The sequence below is a fragment of the Ciconia boyciana genome, chromosome 5 (genome assembly GCF_034638445.1).
Source record: "Ciconia boyciana chromosome 5, ASM3463844v1, whole genome shotgun sequence".
NCBI classification, from domain to species: Eukaryota; Metazoa; Chordata; class Aves; order Ciconiiformes; family Ciconiidae; genus Ciconia; species Ciconia boyciana.
Window position 1 is genome coordinate 17,294,356 of NC_132938.1, and position 18,531 is coordinate 17,312,886.

The following is an 18,531-nucleotide window of genomic DNA, read 5'->3' on the forward strand; positions in this document are numbered from 1 at the left end:
AAAAACCCACACCTCTAAAACCATGTAGTTTTAAATCTGGCAGTTTCATACCCTATAAAGTGGATCACCCCTGAAGCTGCGTAACAGACCTGAAAAATGAACCGATTTCAACAGAAACTAACAATTCCTTCTGACAGACTTAAATGGTGAATCACTTTTTTAATGAATGACTCCAGAGATGACCAAGTATTTCAAAAAACTACCACGACATTCTTCTCCAAAACACTACTGATTTTGGCAACTCTTCCAAGGTGATGTATATTCCTCAACCCACCCTGAAAACATGACACTCCCAAGTTCGGTGCATTACTCTTCCGAAAGTTTGGGTATCTTATTTTTTTGGTTAAAATTATTTTGGAATCCAAATTTATATTTTCCTAGGGCTGACAGCGGAGCCTCTCTCTGCCAACACACCACCTTATTATTCAAATGGAATCCTCTATTTTCAGTAATTCTCAATTTTATAATTCAAAGGGAGTTTGGCTGCTGATGCAACAGCCTCATGGATGTATCACACCTGAGCAATCACTCCGTGTTAGGCTGCTTGCTTCTCTGTGAGCTCACAGGGCAGCCAGCCCAAGTTCAAATCACAAACAAGCTCACCCACCTGAAAAAAACATCAGGCTTGAGTCACCAAGCTACAGATCCAAGCCAGGACATAAAACTGAAAATGCCTTCAGAGCATCACTGTACAACTTTCTCCTGTCAGCAGGCAGAAGTAGAACTGTTGACCACAAAACCAGCTATTGGTTAACAACTTCTATGAAATGAACTGGCACGTGTTTCTACTAGGAGGTTTCATTCTCTCCTCAGGGACTCAAACTAGTTTCGCGAGTGCAAGAAGCACTTGTTGCAACACAGTCTCAGCTCTTAAATACTGTCTTTTATCCAAAAAGCACCAATGGGAAACTGGCACCACAACTAAAACCTTCCCATGACCCAGTGACCAAATCTCCCTTTGGTCCTAGATTACCAAGTTATGAAAAAACAGACCAGTAACATGCAAACTACACACAGCATGACCCAATCAGCACCAAATGAAACTCAGCAGCACCAGTCCACTCCACCACTTGAACAGCAACAAGCTCAAACACAAAGCACTGCTATCTGAAGCTTGCTCTGAGCAAGACTAACACACATGAGTGAAAGAGCGTCAAAAGAATCACTATGGGAGACATTTGAACAGCTGGTACTTCTGAACATCAAATGGGGATGAAGTCTCCGCAGAGACAAATCAATGCCAGCAGTGCTTCACACTATTTCTCAGTTGACTACAGTATACAGTACAGGTAGGCATGAAGTCTTCCCACTCCAAGAAGGTTTAATTAGCCCTAAGTGCTGCAGCACACCTGAGCAGGTGGCTGCAAGTACTTCAGCCTCATCCCATTTTCATTATGAAGCAGTAACTACATTTTTCTGACACAATACAAAATATCAATGGCATATATCATCACACACAGGAAATTCTGTAACTCTTGAAGCCATCTCAATGTTCAAGTCAACTATTTTTTCTCCTCCTTTAATTGTTATATGAAGTCATATTTAACATGATGTTCTACACATACAAAATTATCACAGAATCATTTAGGTTGGAAAAGACCCTTAAGATCATCAAGTCCAACTGTTAACCTAACACTACCAAGACCACCACTACACCATGTCCCTAAGCACCTCATCCAAATACCTCCAGGGATGGTGACTCAACCACTTCCCTGGGCAGCCTGTTCCAATGCTTGACAACCCTTTCAATGAAGTAACATTTCCTAATATCCAATCTAAACCTCCCCTGGCACAACTTGAGGCCATTTCCTCTCATCCTATCACTGGTTACCTGGGAGAAGAGACCAACCCCCACCTCTCTACAACCTCCTTTCAGGTAGTTGTAGAGAGCAATAAGGTCTCCCCTCAGCCTCCTTTTCTCCAGGCTAAACAACTCCAGTTCCCTCAGCTGCTCCTCATCAGACTTGTGCTCTAGACCCTTCACCAGCTTCGTTGCCCTTCTCTGGACACGCTCCAGCACCTCAATGTCTCTCTTGTACTGAGGGGCCCAAAACTGAACTCAGGATTCGAGGTGCGGCCTCACCAGTGCCGAGTACAGGGGCACAATCACTTCCCTAGTCCTGTTGGCCACACTATTTCTGATACAAGCCAGGATGCCATTGGCTTTCTTGGCCACCTGGGCAAACTGCTGGCTCATATTCAGGCGGCTGTCAACCAGCATCCCCAGGTCCTTTTCTGCCGGGCAGCTTTCCAGCCACTCTTCCCCAAGCCTGTAGCATTGCATGGGGTTGTTGTGGCCCAAGCGCAGGACCCAGCACTTGGCTTTGTTGAACCTCATACAATTGGCCTCAGCCCATCGATCCAGCCTGACCATAAATTATGTCATTATCCAGACAGGTTAAATGAGATGTTACTCCAGTTTTATAAAGTTTCAAGCGTATTGACAGGCATTAAAAAAAAAAAAAGTGAATCACCTAACAAGAAATCACTGAAGATCAAATATAAAAGCATTAGTACTGCCTAGAACAACAAATTCTCAAAAATACTTGACTTCAGAGGATACGTCTAAAAGATTTTTTTATTTATGTTTTTTTAAATCCCCAAAGGAAAAGCTGGATAAAGTTTTCAAGTCTGGTACTGTAAGTATTTTAAGATGCAAAGACCACTTAAAAGACCACTTTCTTCAATAAAAGTGTACCTACTGAAACTAGGCAGATTCACCCCAGAATGACCCAACAAATAAAATTAGAAAAAAACGTACTGCAGCAAAATAGCTCAAAAATGTCTCCTCACCTGAGAGCACGGTCTGTGATCTGGTAACATCCAGACAGACTGAGAAACTGAAGAACTCGTGCAGTCTCTTCATCTGTTTTTTCACTCCCAGAGTATGCAGAGTCTTTTTTCTCTGACTGTTTAGTCCTTGTTGTTTTTTTACACAGTGCAGAGGACTCTGGAAGTGCTCGAATAGTTCTTAGTGCTGTCCCAGCACAACAAAATGAGTGACCGCAGTAAATCAAGTCAGTAGAAGCACAGTGCTGCTGCCACCCTTTAGTCCTTAATCCATAAATTTCTCTACTGCAGCAAGATGCAGAACAATTAATATGGGATGTTGGTTCCATAAGACAAAATCCTTCAACGTTTCTGTGTCTCCACTCTGCAGCATCTTCAATGTCAGCTAAATCATCTGCATCTAGCATCCACACATAAGCAGAATTGAAGTTTTCTGAGCCATCAGGTTTAGTCCAATGCTGCTCACTATCTCCTCCCTCAATGAGGTTTTCATCGTCAATTTCATGCAAACAATTATATTTCCTGTTGGACTGCAGAGTAATCTCTCTGTTTTTCCACGAAATCTTAGCATTCCTGTTTCTGCAGCTTTTCAGAATACCTCTGGTATGCTGAGTTGATATGATACCCAGTGCTCTGGAAATCCTCTCTATAGCCACATCTGTGATTTTTTCACATCCAGACAGATCAAGGTGGCGGAGATTTGGACAACAACCAACTGAAGACCAACTGAAATCAGGGGAAAAAGTGGTTTGGTTGGTTGGGGTTTGTTGTGGGGGTTTTTTTGGTTTGGTGGGGTTTTTTAGTTTTTGTTCAGAAACAGGTGTTAAAGCTAAATATACAAAAGAACATTTCATAAGTAAAATACTTGTATTAATTCACAGAATATTTAAAGAAAATACCCCAGACAGGTTAGATTTGATACTCCAAGTGCTGTATATATGCCTAGAAAAATTATGTCTAAGGAAATGTGAAATGAATCATGAATCAGTAACAACCTGTATTTTTTCCATATACTGACACTTAAGTAGTCCAAATTTGCCATACATTGAACAAATTTTTAAAGAGATCAGACTGCAAACATCAAAGACATGTGAGGACAATTTCAAAAAGCAGCTTCTGTTGTGTATAATGCAGTTACCAAGAGCCATCTAAGTTACCAGACATCACAGTTCACTTCTCAGAAGGCTGAAAAATGTGAACATAGTGAACTAGCAAATTTCACATACTGACGCCTCCCCCCCCCCATCTGAGATGTAATATTCAGTTCAAAGTATTTTAATACTTGTAACTTCTAGTATTTGAGTTTCTCAAGCTTGGCTGTTTATACATATTGAAATATCAGCATACTTAGATTATACATCCTTCTGTCATTTCCCATTTCTTTCAGAGAGAATAGCTGGATTCCTGGAACACATTCTGTGTACAGTATTAATTATTCCATAAAAGTAATCAGGATTAGAGATGGTAATATCAGACTTTTTCATATTAAAAAACCTCATGCCTTCAGCCTTACCTTTTTCAACTGAAATAGAAATTTGATCTACAGTGATATTGTTACATTATCATCTATAAAAGTATGTATCTTATTTAAGTGACCTTTACCTATCCATAGTTTATGTTAACTATCATTTACTTTCCATAAGTGACTACTTATATTTACAGCAAGCCAAACTTATTTTTTGAGTTACAAATTGGGGTGTTGGAAATATAGATGTATGAAGAGCTGCAAATAATGTAAGTTTCACTAGGGATTGACAAAAGCTCACAAAGATTGATTTCAGAGCCACAGAAATTCCATAAGGCTTTTATTTCAAGTAAAACTTCTTGCACAAGCTGCAGAGTGTTGTTACCAGCATCCACGCTGGTAAAATTTTCTGTGTTGTTAACACATAAAACTTGAGAGCACTATATGATGAAAGTGTTGAACACTGAAGCAGCCACTGAGTTTCAGTATCACAGTAAGACCCATTGGTGCAGTCTCTGCATCCATGCACCATCCCACTGACATCAATGAAATTTCTGCAGGCTTCAGTAAAACTCAGGAATCCACAGTTACTACACCTAAGCCTTAGAGCTTTGATCAGTGTCTTAAATAGCAGTATTTCAAACACTACCAGCTATATCAGACCAAGAACTACCATAACTGACTGACTCCGCAAAATCTATGGACAATTTCAAGTTGTTAATACTAGAACAAAACACAATTATTGTTATGGATAGCTACACATTGATAGGTAATACATATCCAATAGTGAAGACAGAGCATTTTAAATGGCCATTACAAAGTTACATGCTTCATTTGCTATTTCATTGATTTGTTCCCCTGGTTTAGTTCTTAGTTATGTGTGAATCCTGAATGTGATTTCTTTATTTCTCTCTTTATTGGCAATGGACTAAGACATGTTTGAATGTTTTTCCCCCTCAAAAAGCTGGATTTTTTTTTTTTTTAAAGGAAACAACAATTATCTAACCTTTCAAATGCAGAATCTGAAATATCAGTTTGAGTGAGATCCAAATATTCCAAGTTGGGGCAAAGCTCCAAGATCTGTCTAACCTGGGAAAGGAAAGGAAAATAATCAGTAAGGACAGAAGCCAATAAGGCTGCACACAGTGTCAAGAGACAACATAAGAATTAACATTCTGTTGAACTGCAACTCATTTTCACTACCCAAGTGTTTTAAACTCAGGCACATTAATTAGAGGCTGCATAGCCACAATTATTAAATGCCAGTTTCAAATTACATACCATTTTGCTAGACACTGCAGAACTGTAGGCCAATACTAATGTCTTCACTGAGGAGCCTACATGCGGGAGTACATTATGAATTAAGCCATGAAGTAAACGTTTTTCCATTTGTGCTATATTAATGGCAAGTGAATCTTCAGCTGCTTCTTCTGCAAAATAAAACCAAAGATAAAGACTTAAAATATGCTTTGAGTCATTTGGAATTCACATTGCCATCTTACATCAAACAAGTTATTGGGAAACTAAAGAAAGCTTAACAAGGCATAAGTTTCAGAAAGTACCTTACATCAAACTTTTGCTGAACTCTAGCTCAACATATTACTTAAGCCTCATCTTTAAAAACTATGTGCTTGTCTTTCTGACAGTCCTGAAGAGTTTAACTCCAACAGCAAGTAAAAATAGTAAGAGTCTTAACAGAAAATTATCATTAAAGCACTTGGAGAAATATTTACTACAGATTATGGACTGCTCAGGACTGTCTGGGGCAGCTGTTTCCACCGACTTGCTTTATACATTGAAATACTATCTCACAGAGCATTTCATATCCTGTGATATAACAGCTTAAGACAAATTCTAAATTACGCCTAGAATGCATTAGGATGCATGATTCATCCGAACTTCCTGAAGAGATGAAGCCTAGCTTTTACCTCCTTCCTAACTCCAGACGCATCCCCGTAACTCTTCTTCTACCTGCGCTCATGCTTGCTCTCTCCTAGATGAACAAATTCAGCTCATTAAAACCAGCTCCCTGCTTCTCCCCCATTCCCCTTTTTTTTTCCACCCAGCTGGGAGTCAGGATGAGATGAAGATGAGGAAAAAGAGCACTCCTTTCAGGAACCTTAAGTAGTTGCTAGACAAAAGTTTCCAAGTTCTTTTTTACTGTGTAAGTCTACTTGGCTTAGTAAGTATTTAATCTAGACAGAATATACGTATTTTTGCATTTGTCATTATTTTAATATACTGGAATCAGCTAAGAAAAAATCTGTATTTTAAACTGACTTTACAGAAAAGACTCCATTTTATACATTTATTTATTATAGCCATGTCACCTTCAGGGAAAAAAAATTCACCGAAATCAGATTTACCTACCAGATTCATCTATGTCAGCATCTTCATCCCATTCCTGGAAAGCACGACTTTCATCTTTTCTATTTTTCACCCATTCCTCATCAGGTTCTGTCTCAAGATCTGCTGCAAGACCACTATACCAATCACCTACTCAGGCCCCACAAAAAGAAGGAAAGGAAAGAAAAAAGAAAAAAGAAAAATTAATAAGACAAACTTCTCATCACTGCAGAAAACAGCAGTGATAAACTTCTCAGGATACTACAACCTGACCTAAAGATATAAATGAATTTTGCATTCATCTCAACTAAGGTTGGACTGAACCTTGACATAATTCTTGTTTGATCTGTATTTTAAAGGTTCAAAAGATTCCTGGAAGTTTCAGTACCGTTACAGAACTCAACAACCTATCTGAGACATGCCTGTTGTCATTTTCTTGGTAGGGACCGATATGATTGCAAAAGTAACAGAAACGATTATGGAGTATTTGGACTGTATAGGTGCTGAAGTTCTTTCTGGTAGATATATTAACCATCAACTTCTAGTATAACACTTGGTTTAAGACATTTCCATTTTCCTCTGGAATATCACAAATATACAGTCAACCAGGATGTATTTTATCAGCCTGGTTTTAGTCACTGCACATGACAACTCCAGGATCAAGAAACCCAAGTTCCAGAAGTAGCCTACTTACAACAGCTATCCAGTACTCGATTATAACATACATATGACTCTAAACAATAGACAATAATTTTTTATAACATCTGGATGAACATGAATATCAGCAACAGCTCCACTGTTTTAGCTGGTAGGGCACCCCCTCTCCCCAAGGGTTACTGCACAGGCATAATTTACTTCTAGTTTGGGTATATGGTAGTGTCGGGCTCAGTATAAGCAGGTCTGCTGCCTCCCTCAGCATAGACATACTTAAAACAGAAACAGCTTATCCTACTATCTCACTAGTGGGGGACCCTACTATCCCCAAAGCAAGAGCAACCCCTGTTGAATGGTACCTAAAGGAACAAGGTTTCTTATATGAGCAACACAGTGACAATGAAATCCTAATTGATTGTCACCCAAGTGTGAAGCAAAATGGTTCGGTAACATTTCTCATCTTCTTTAACCCATCTTTATAATATATAAAAAGCCTCAGATGCCCTCTCTTTATCAGGAAAAAAGTTAAAAATTTAACTAAGCCTGTAGTTTTATGTTCTTTTTTTCTCTCCACTCTGGCAGTAAATCCTATTTGAGAAGCATCCACCCAGTTTAGAGCACTTCTGCACAAACAACTGTAGCAGTATAGACAGTACATCATGAGACTAGCTTCCTGTTGTGCCAAAACCAGGTTTAGGAGTAAGTAATTTTAAGCAGTTGCCAATTACCTCTTTTGCATAGCTCTGAATTATCAAGACAGCTAGGTTTTAGATTAAAACAAAACTTTAACAGTTTAAACTCTGAAACCCCTCCTCTCTGCTCAGTCTTTTGCAGTTCAGGGACCAATCTATTATTTTCAGTGAGATTTATCCAACAAAAAAAATTAATTCAGACCCAAGAGCCATTTAACTCCTCTCTGTCTTGTACAGATTTTAGAAGCCATAAAGGTCCAGCCAGAAAGAAGTTTTTAGCTTTTATGTATCTCAAAAATTAAGTTATATATTGGTAGCTTTCTCTTAAAATCTTATAGAGGCACATAAAATATAGCTTATTAAACAGCACAGATGGTCTCCTTTTTACTCAACTACACTGACAGGGTAGCAATTATGAAGCCTACAATGCCATAGTCCAGCGACTGTTTAATACTCACACAAATATGGACAAATACAAATAGAAATATTTAAAGCTACAAATATACTCTGAGGACTTGTAACTGGCCTCATTGGAATACAGACTATTTTGTCTATTGGAAGAGGTACTTTTGCAAAGGTTACACTTCTCAATAGGAAATTTTAATTAACAGGAGAGCCTGAGGACAAGAAGTTATAAAAAAAATTCAGTCCTTACTACAGTAGAAGTTACTGAAGTAATATATCTAAAGAATACTAAAACTAACATCTCTACAGTTTTCTTTGAAGTTTGAATATACAAAGTAAGAATAGATTGTGAGGAAATGTTAGAACTCCATTTGTTTTAAACTTCCATTCTGTAGTTATGTCTGAATCACAAGACAGACCTCTCAGAGGAAAGCATACCAGTCAGGAACTAACAAAAATAAATATATTTTATTTCTACCTAGTAACCTAATGAAATAAAAATATTACTGATATAGGTGTAACAGCAGCAATAATAATTCAAAACCCCTTAGATTCTTAAATCATAATTAAGATGTTGTATTAGTGAATATACTTGTTAGCATTCATACAAGCAAACAAACCTCAGTAAAACTAATCAACAGGTTGTATACAAGACCTACTCATCAGTTGCAATCAAGACAACTTTTAGTTTCTTAATTCTACAAGACAGAAGTATGTTTTGGGGATTTTTAACATTTAACCAAGTTTTAGGGCACTCTCCCTGCCAGAAGTATGCTCAGCTGTCAGGTTCATTGTATATGACAGCCTGTACTAAAACATTCTCTTCTATAGACTCAGAAATTCTGGTAACTGACATGCTTTCAAAGGAAGAATTAAATTTAACTTACCTCTGGCCCAGCGAACAGGGTAAAGATGTTTCCAGAGAGATCCAGTTTTAGCCAACTGTGACCATTCAGTGCTTACTTGACTACACTGACATAACTCTTGGGGGTTAAGGTAACTGAAAATGGTCAGCATTACTTCAGGAGGAAGATTAGTAATATTTGTGGTGTGCCCTGTTACTTCGGTTTCTGAAATACAGAAAGTGTGTGTTAAGTGAAGCATAGCCTCACAGCTTTAAATAATAGTGGGACTCACATTTTGACTAGGGCAATGAAAAAATAGCATCTGAAAAAAAATTTAAACAATTGTTTGGCAAAAGAGTTGAAAAAATAAGTATCACTTTGGCTTTAAAAGGCTTTCACTGTAATACCACCTCAAACAAACAAACAAAAAAAATCAACTCAGTTTTCTGTTTGCCATTTTCTCAACTTGCTAGTTTTTTTCCAACCCTGACCCCCCAAGGGTCCAAAAAAGCCCTGGACAAAAGTAAACTGCTGCTATGCAACCACAACAAGATTAAAGCAGTATCTGCTATAAATGAAATGCTTTTAAAAAAAGCCCTATGTCATAGATGATATATATACCTGCTTTGCCACATTCCCAGGAAACAGTACTAGCACACAGAATCTACCAGCTGGGACCACTCTCAGTGAAAGCGCTCAACCTCTTGACTGGGACACAGCAAGAAGTCCATGCTTAACACTTTGCAGCTCTCTCATTTTATTTCTAGCTTTAACTGCTAGCATAGACAATTAATTTTAACTTCTGAACGGTGACAAGCCATTCAGGTTGGAAGGTATTACTAAATATTAGGTTAGGAGCTAAAATTTGACCACTGTCATTAATACTTCAACAGACAGCAGTAGGAACCATCTCCAATAGCTCTCCCTTATCGCCATAGTACAAAGAGAGCTCCGAACTACATAAAGTAACAAATTCAGTGCTTTGGTTAGTGGATATTTTGCCATTTTAAGAGAATTTTTAATGCTTTGTTTAAGGACAACTTACTTGAGAAAAAATATTTCTCAAATAGTTTTCAGGAGTCCTTAGAAATAGCAGGTTTCACAAATTAGTAGGGATTTATTTTTAAAGTTAGGACAAAGTACATAAGACTTTACAGCAAGACAAGGGTCAGGTTTCTTTTTGCAAAGAAGCTTCAAAAGTGAGCATAATGTAAACTTTACCCTGTGATAATCTACTGCTACTTAAAAAAATATAATTCAATACCGTTTCACTTGATAAATAAATATATTTATTCGTATACATGGCAAGTCACTGCAGGTAAACTAGAGAATTTAACACTAAAATGCAATTAAACCTGCACAGGACTGCAAGCTGTGTTATTTTCTTCCATTTAAAAAAAAAATAGATGCAGGACATATACTTTCTTCTCCCTAAAGTCTAGAACACAACCATTGCAGAATTACTACTGTCCCAAAACTGCTATTCTAGATAGACTTGACAGCAAGTAATGCCATAAGGCTATTTGTCACATTCATCTGTTCAGACTCGACAGTATTTCACACCATGGACCATGATCTTTTCTGAAGGTTTCACCTGGAGGGCACAAAATGACCAGTTCAGTAGTTCAGAGAAGTCAAGTTGCATCAAAAAGATCTGATTACAGAGTAGTTTTTCAAGTTTTTCTAATAAGAACACCACATCTGATCAACACCACAAAGTCAGTTCATGAGGGCTTACTCTACTTATCAGTCTCACATGCCAGTATTACACTTTTGGTAGATTAATTCCCCTTCTTTGGGGCATCAACTCTTCTCTGTTAGTTAAGAGTGAAAACTGCAAACACAGACAACTTAGGCTGCTTCAACAGTCATAAAACAAGCCTGAAGTGCACTTCAGTAGTTATCCATTTATTCTAAGTTTCATCAGGAAAGGTAGTTACAGATGAACGCAAATTAAATATCCACTTTCAGAACACACTTTTCATCTGACCTACTCACACGCTGCACGGATTCATTCCGTTGCATCACTCCACACACACAGTTTCTTCCTTTCTGATTCCTGAGAGGCCCAGGGAAGTTAGGTAGTGGAGCTGGGGAAGGTGAATTTCTTTTAATTTGAAATATTGTCAGTTGGCTAACTATTCTGTGTTATTAAGCTATCAACAGAAAAGCTTACAAAGCGGTCCTGAAAACCAGGAATTAAATGCAGGGTCTGCAAGTAGAAAATATAATTTCAATGGAAGAATGAAATTATAAGTTAATTATCATTTCTGCCTGTTTATTATATCAAATATTACCATGGGAGGGAAGGGAGAGGAAGAAGGTTGAGAACAGGTAAATAGTGAAGTAGTATCTACATTACAACCTGCCAAGAAGCCTGCATCAAAGAGTTAAGTTCCTGAAGTTTCAAAACTGGTTTGAAGAAATTCCCTTTTTATAAAAACTATTTTATCTACCAGTACGTAACTTCAGGTATATCACTAGTGTGGCTTTTTAGATAAAAATTGCAGTTTGAAAATTACTTTAACTTTAATTAGATGCTTCACCTTCATCTGCCTTCTCATCCACAGAATACTTAAAGACCTTCTGAAGCTCTTCTGCTTGATTCCACTTACTAAGACCTCTGAATTCTGCAGCCTCCTTCTGTGAGCAGTGCTGTGCAATTACTTTCTTCTTAATATCTTTCAATTCTTCATAAGTAAAGTATTCCATCAACATTGGCTGAAAAACCTAAAGCAAAGGAAAAAGGGAAAAAAAAACTCTGGCACTGACGGAGATAGCTGATAATGCTACACAGACCTACCAACACAGAACTTCCTGTTTCAAATTCTCTCCAAGTAAAACATGTCATACAGTAAGAGAACTTAAGGACAGGACCATGGAATTTTTGAGTTCCAACCCTCTGCTTGCCAATGGATCACTGCATAGTCTTAGGCAAGCTGTTTAACTGTTTTCCCCAACAGAAAAGGGAAGCGATTAAAGTTGCTTAAACTAGATAACTTACTGAAGTACTCACACAGAAGGCAAAGTGGCAAGGAAGAAAAACATGAGAAAAGATTTCTCTTGGACAGTCTTGAGAAGATTTACTCTCTCCAGAAGATGCTTCCCAGTTTTTGGATACCCATAAATCATCAGACTGGCAGTACTAGTCTATGTTTCAAATATAGGTCAGAGGCTGTTTGGGAGTGTCAGTTTGAGTCATGAAGCACTGGTTTACAGGACTCTCTTTTTCCTTTAAGTTTTGCTGCATATCCCCTTAAATAACTACCTGCTGCAAACAAATCCAAGCCCCAGTGGACTTGTTATCCATTTTTTAAAAGGACCAGAATTCCATCATAAATTTTCAATATATTCACTGTTTCAGAATGTGTCACTTTGCAGTCAGAGAACAGAACAATGACACCACAGTCCTAAATGCAAATTGGCATAGTAATAAAAACAGAGAATTGTGAAAAAACTGAACCTCTAAGCCCTTTGTCTCTACTCAGTCACTCCAAACCTCAAGGAAGATCAGCATAATATTTGAGGAAGATTTTTACCTACCTCCTCTTCCTCTTTCATATGAGGAAGGAAATCCCTGGTAAAGGCTTCCAATCTCTCCTTCAGCTGTTTCGCATAGTTTAGCTGTTCATACTCATTCTGAGAAGAAAGCAAAGATTTAACTATTATCTGATCTTGCCCATTCATTCAAGGGTTGAACTGTTAAATAAACCAGCGTTTCAAAGTAAAGCCCATTATGTCTTCCCCACGCACGCAGCATGTTTGCTCTATTTCATGGTAAGAATGTACTCACTTACAAAGTTTAACGACAAGGTGACAGTCTGTATTGGCCTGTTACTAGGCAGAGCAAAGTAGTCCCTGCCTGCCTGATTCAAATTTATTTTGTTATAAGATATGAATTAACTTGTCTAATCACATTTTTACTTTGGAGCAAAGACTGAAGCATGCCAATCTACAGTCTCACCCAAAGTTCAAAGTAGTAACAGACTAATCTAAGTATTTGCATGTTTTTCATAAGAATTATTCTACGATACAGCAGTTCCACTTCATCTTTTAACTGCAGACATTTTACATTAGTTATTCTATAATTCTAGCTTCCAAACTATAATCAGAATTTAGTCAGACATGCTCTATAGTTATTTACTTTGGAAATGGAAAGAACTCTTAAATAAAGAAGTAACTGACTTTTACATGTTAAAAGTTAGACCAACCTCATCTATCAATTTGTTAGCTTGTTCTCTGTGCCAGTAATAAGAAGCTGGTTCTGAAGTCTGTCCAGTAATTGCAACATACTGAAGTTCCTCATAGCTCTTACAGTAAATGTTGTAAGTTTTTCTTTTCAAACTTCTAGAACATCAAGAAACCCTGACTATTACAGAAAAAAGCTTAAGCCATCAGTTTAAATTAAACTAACCACACCCTCAAAAAAAAGTTAAACAGTTAACATCTCTAGCTCTCTTTAGATAAGTCTGGTTTTCCACACTTACGAAGACAAGTAACAGAATAACACTAGCATCCTATCAGAGAAGGTATAACACAAAGCCAAGTGTTAGATTTCCCCTCTCCTTCACTTTCTTTCATTTTCTGATTCATTAATGGAAACAAGACAAATTTTAAGGTTTGATATGCACAGGGAAAAAAATTATTTGCAGGATTCCTAGGTCAAAAACAGCCTTAGATAGTAAAATGGAATCAATCAACTGCATATTTAGTATTTTTCTTACTGAAAATATGGACCATGTGTACTAGAAATGTAATAGGGGATGAAAAATCATTACTGGAGACTATAGTTCTTAGAGTGCAGGAAGGAGGAGTTGAGTTGGGTACCCTATTCAAGTAGGATTCTACTGGAGAAGAATTTAACAACTTTAAGTCATGAAAAAGCCAGCTGGAGAAATAACATTTAGAGTTTCTTGAGGACTGGAACATTAACAGCATTACTGAGCAACAGATTACTGGAAGGCGTACATGACTCACTACCAGAATAAAACAATGCACTTTTTCTTTTTTTAAGCCCAGTAATCATCTCCATTTGTGACAATAATACAATGCTATGTGCCACCAAAAAAAAGATACTTGGCGTTTCCTAACAAATTAATAACAAACATTATTTCTATAGTCAGAAACTGTTTTGACCAATTAGCAGACCAGTCTCTGTATTTGAAAATTCCATGTTGTCTCTCCAAAACACCTCAAATTATGCAGTGATGGACTTCTGTCACAACATACACCTCTGAAAAGTTTTTACTAGAAATTTAGTAACTGTGATGAATGGCAAAAAAAAAAATTTGTGTTTCAGACAGGAAAGTTTTCACTACTGTATCAAGAAACCACAAATGTTTCTTCTTCCTCCCTTTATTTGTAGAGAGTATTAAGAAAAGTTGGGGCAAACTAATACGTAATGACAGCATGTTTTTCTTAGGACACAAGTCCTTCTTATAGTCTGCTTACCTTCACATTCTTTAACCCTTTCTCAAAGAGGCTAAGCATCTCTGAGAGTTTGTTGTCCGAGTGCACATTGTACACTGTCCGGCTACGTTGCTGAAGTAAACCAATAATACACTCATTTTCAATCTGCTCATGCATTTTAAATTCCTTGAATGTGGCATAGAGAGATTGCAGAAGAGCCCGAAAGTCATTGTTGTTGGAGAAGTTGGTCTTGGAAAGCTAGAAGAAAGAAAAACTCATTAAAAAAAAAAAAATCAATGAAAATCATGTCAAGGTCAAGTTAAAACCTTAGAGCAGGTATTAGGCTCCTGGTATTCATTGCTCTTATTGCTTATAAAAGCTGAAAACCTTCAGTTTTATGAAGAAAACTGGCAAAAATAAAAATTGAATTTGCAATTCAAGCAACTCACTTCAAAGACATCAAAAATTAGAGTAATTAATGCTTTTAATTCCAATCTTCAAGCACAATAGATAAAAATCAGAGATTCAAGTGCATAGATAGGAATACACAAACTAGTCTTCTATTCAAATAGTAACTTTCCCATAATTTATCTAATTGGTGCATTAAAATATAATTTAATCCAACTTCTTCCAGAAGTGGGCAGAATATCAGCATTTGAATACTACAGACCAACATACATTTATATAATATCCCTATTAATATGACTTTCAAAATTATTCACAGAACTCCATTATTTTAACCTTCATGACTGACTTGCCATTTGATTTTTATTTGTTAACAGGAACTGAAACAAGTTCTATAAAAAACCCTCAAACTTGTTTTAAAACAACTTTCAAAAACTCATTATGCATGGTCATTTCATGTATGTTTCCTCTTACAGTTCATTAAAATAGTAAGCCGTTCACATTTAAATTCTGTTAACTCCCCAAAATAAGTTAACAGAATAGCTTTTACAACAATGTTGTGCTTTGTGAATGGGGGGTGGGGGGGGAAGAAAAAGCAACTATAGCTTTTAGAAAGATTACAAGGAACTAATGATACAGAAGTTTAACGAAGCATAATATATGCAATAATGCACATTGTAAGGAAAAGCATGTTACATTTAATCACACCAATTCTGAAGGCAATTGTCTCATTCCACATGAATGAACAGAGCTTAAGGAAACAGCGAAGTAGAATGATAACTTTTTAAAGGAAGATCATCCTTGAAAGAACAATGCAGTTATAGCATTAGCTTTAAGAAGGCAGTAAAATCAAAGTTGTTTATAAGGAACATAAACCAATCTTGTGAAACCTTGAGATAAACAAATGTAGAAAGATTTCCTGTTAGAAATCAATGCAATCTGCCCAGCCCAGCAGGTAACTGAAAGGCTTAGCCACTTTCCCAGATCTGCATTTTAGTCCTTACTAAGGAACCATTATCACAGGCCCCTGAGCCTACCGTTACAGACCTATTATCCATAAGGAACACTGAGTCCTACCAAGTGAATACAAACTATACAAGCTGTCAGAAAAGGTTTTCAGGGGATCAAGAACCAACAAACCAAGACAGCACAACATTCTAGGTAACATGGTAGTGCCATTTTTACATGTGTACAGTCACCATTAGTAGCAATATGTTTTAAAACTGCATTTTCCTTTGGTGAATATAGGAAAACAGGTTTTTTTTCCATTCTTATGTTTTATTCCACATGCAGCTTCAAGAATCATAGCCTACAGCAATATACAAGAGCAAGCATTCTAAAAATACAAATATTTAAATTTAATTCAGAAAACAAGCCACTGGAGTATTCAGAAGCATTTTCGTTTACAACGATTCCAGAATCTAAGAGTTTTACTAGAAATGGGAATCTGAGACTTATATGTTCATACATAATACTTACTTACATCAAAAATAACCATAAATTGAGATATCTAAAACTCCTATCATTTAAAAAAAACCAAATGCACTTATTCATTCTGACATTGCATTGCCACTTCCTGGCAACCACTAGCAATACAACTGAAACACACTGGACATCTGCCAAGTACTTACGCAACTCCAACTCAGCTGTGCCTACTGTACGTTACATGCTGTACATATGAGCAAAATTACTCTCATTATGGAAAAACACATTTAGTTAGCCTCAGTGGAGACAGAAAATAGAGCAAAGTTAAGGGTTTGGGTTTTTTTTCCAGTATCTTTTAGACCAACTACCAACAGGTCAGAAAAAATTCATATGCTTGTGATGCACTGTGTTAGGATTTGAGGCATGCATTGTTACACACATCACAAATGAGAAAAGATAGCTCCGAAGACCATTTCTATCCTATGCTAAGCTCAGAGAATCCAATATATGGAGCAGTGGTATGAGACGAAACCACAGGCTAGACTTTCAACACTGAAAAGCAGAAGTTTGGGGTGGGTGAGTACAGAAATACATCTTCAGGATAGCCTCCTCACCCCCAGCCACTTGTGATTCAGACCTCAATAATGGTGAAGTTCGGTTTCTAATGTAGCATTTCTCTTGATCGAGGACTGTCTCAAAAGTGTTCATTCTACCCAGAAACGTAAACAAGGCTGCTGAAGTGTGTAACAGGAAGGTTAGACTAAACTATTGTATTCTGCTGTTGAGTTTAAAAAAAAAAAAATCACAAAATTAGTTCTGATACAAAACAGCACCTTCTCATCCTCCTGACTCAAAATCTTTTCAGGACTCAAACTTCTGTTGAACCTACCTATTATCATCCAAAAATCCGGAATACACAAAGAATCCATTTGTGCATCCAATTCAAGAATTCCTGTTATAAATTTATTGTTATAGAAGCCACTGTAACATGAAATGCTCGCATATTCACCTCTGATACTGAGGCTTCCAGCAGATATCCAAGAGATTAGGAACTATGAAGGGGATATTGAAGTTTAATGACTGTCCTTGAATCAGCAATTGGTACATTAAAAAGGTCAGCTGAAGCTGAGGAAAACTGGCTTTTCAGAGGACAGGTAGCCTAGCAACAGAGTCACTCGGTCAGATCTGTAATTTCATTACCAGGACTGATGAAGTCTTATGATGGGGGGACCAAGACTATTAACAGACAGCAGCTGCTACACTCCGAGGTCCACTTTTCACCAGCTCTACACAAGGAAAGCTAGTGCAGGAGTTCAGCAGTGCAAAAAGAAAACCACCACCATCCCCCCCCAAACTTGGATGGAGAATCCCAAGAGAACAGCAAGGGGGAGGAAATGGATTGTATTAAGGATATTTGCTGACTGGTCAAAAATATAAAGCACAGTGTGTGTATGATCCCCAAGCAGGCTTAAAACACACCGCACTAAACTGATTATCACAGCCACAGGCGTTACAGATACCTGGAAGCTTTCTGGACTTTTGAAGACATTCGATTTAAGCAACTGTAAGTTACAGCACAACTGCTTTTTGTGTTTACAATGCAAACTCAAACTGAGGAGTGGTACCACAAGAGAAACAGTCATGGGGCCTCCTGAAGCCTCATGAAATTTAAGAATTCTACATAATCCAAACAGCCTGACCAACAGGCCAAACAACAGTCAATCGCACTGCAAATTGTGTCTGAAACACTTCAGACACCTTTGGCTGATACAGGCATACTCTAGAAGTAGCCAGGAGCTATTAAACTCAGTATTAACTTTATTTATTAAACCCTTTTAAAAAAAGGAAAAAAACCACACCACATATATCAACTTTATTTCATGTAAACTGGGGAAGGCACATCAATAATCCAAGGGCCGCTGTGGTGCCAGCAGTGAAGCAAAGCACGAGGTCACAAAATGTACCAAATTTATTCCAAGTAACAGCACGGCAAGGAGATAGTCATGCTAACCTAAGCCTGCTGTTCTCCTCTAAAGCTCTTTGTACTTAACTGGTCAATTTAGGGGTTTTGCAGTATACAATACTTAAAATCAAG

The 18,531-nt window shown here is 37.4% G+C and overlaps 1 protein-coding gene across 4 annotated transcripts in view; it reads right to left on the minus strand.

The window, feature by feature from the left end:
* FBXL5 (F-box and leucine rich repeat protein 5) overlaps nt 1-18,531 on the minus strand; it is a 37,032-nt gene that overhangs the window by 8,727 nt on the left and 9,774 nt on the right. For 3 of the 4 annotated variants that reach the window (XR_012042843.1, XM_072863422.1, XM_072863424.1), the window contains exons 2-9: nt 14,649-14,864; nt 12,741-12,836; nt 11,744-11,927; nt 9,240-9,422; nt 6,626-6,751; nt 5,537-5,685; nt 5,262-5,344; nt 2,794-3,516 (exon numbers count right to left, since the gene is read on the minus strand). Coding sequence is in view for 3 of the 4 variants with exons in the window: in XM_072863422.1 (XP_072719523.1) it covers nt 2,794-3,516; nt 5,262-5,344; nt 5,537-5,685; nt 6,626-6,751; nt 9,240-9,422; nt 11,744-11,927; nt 12,741-12,836; nt 14,649-14,864 (1,760 nt within the window). In the remaining variant the exon portion in view is untranslated. The remainder of the gene's footprint in view (nt 1-2,793; nt 3,517-5,261; nt 5,345-5,536; nt 5,686-6,625; nt 6,752-9,239; nt 9,423-11,743; nt 11,928-12,740; nt 12,837-14,648; nt 14,865-18,531) is intronic. The other variant, XM_072863423.1, reaches the window with a different exon arrangement.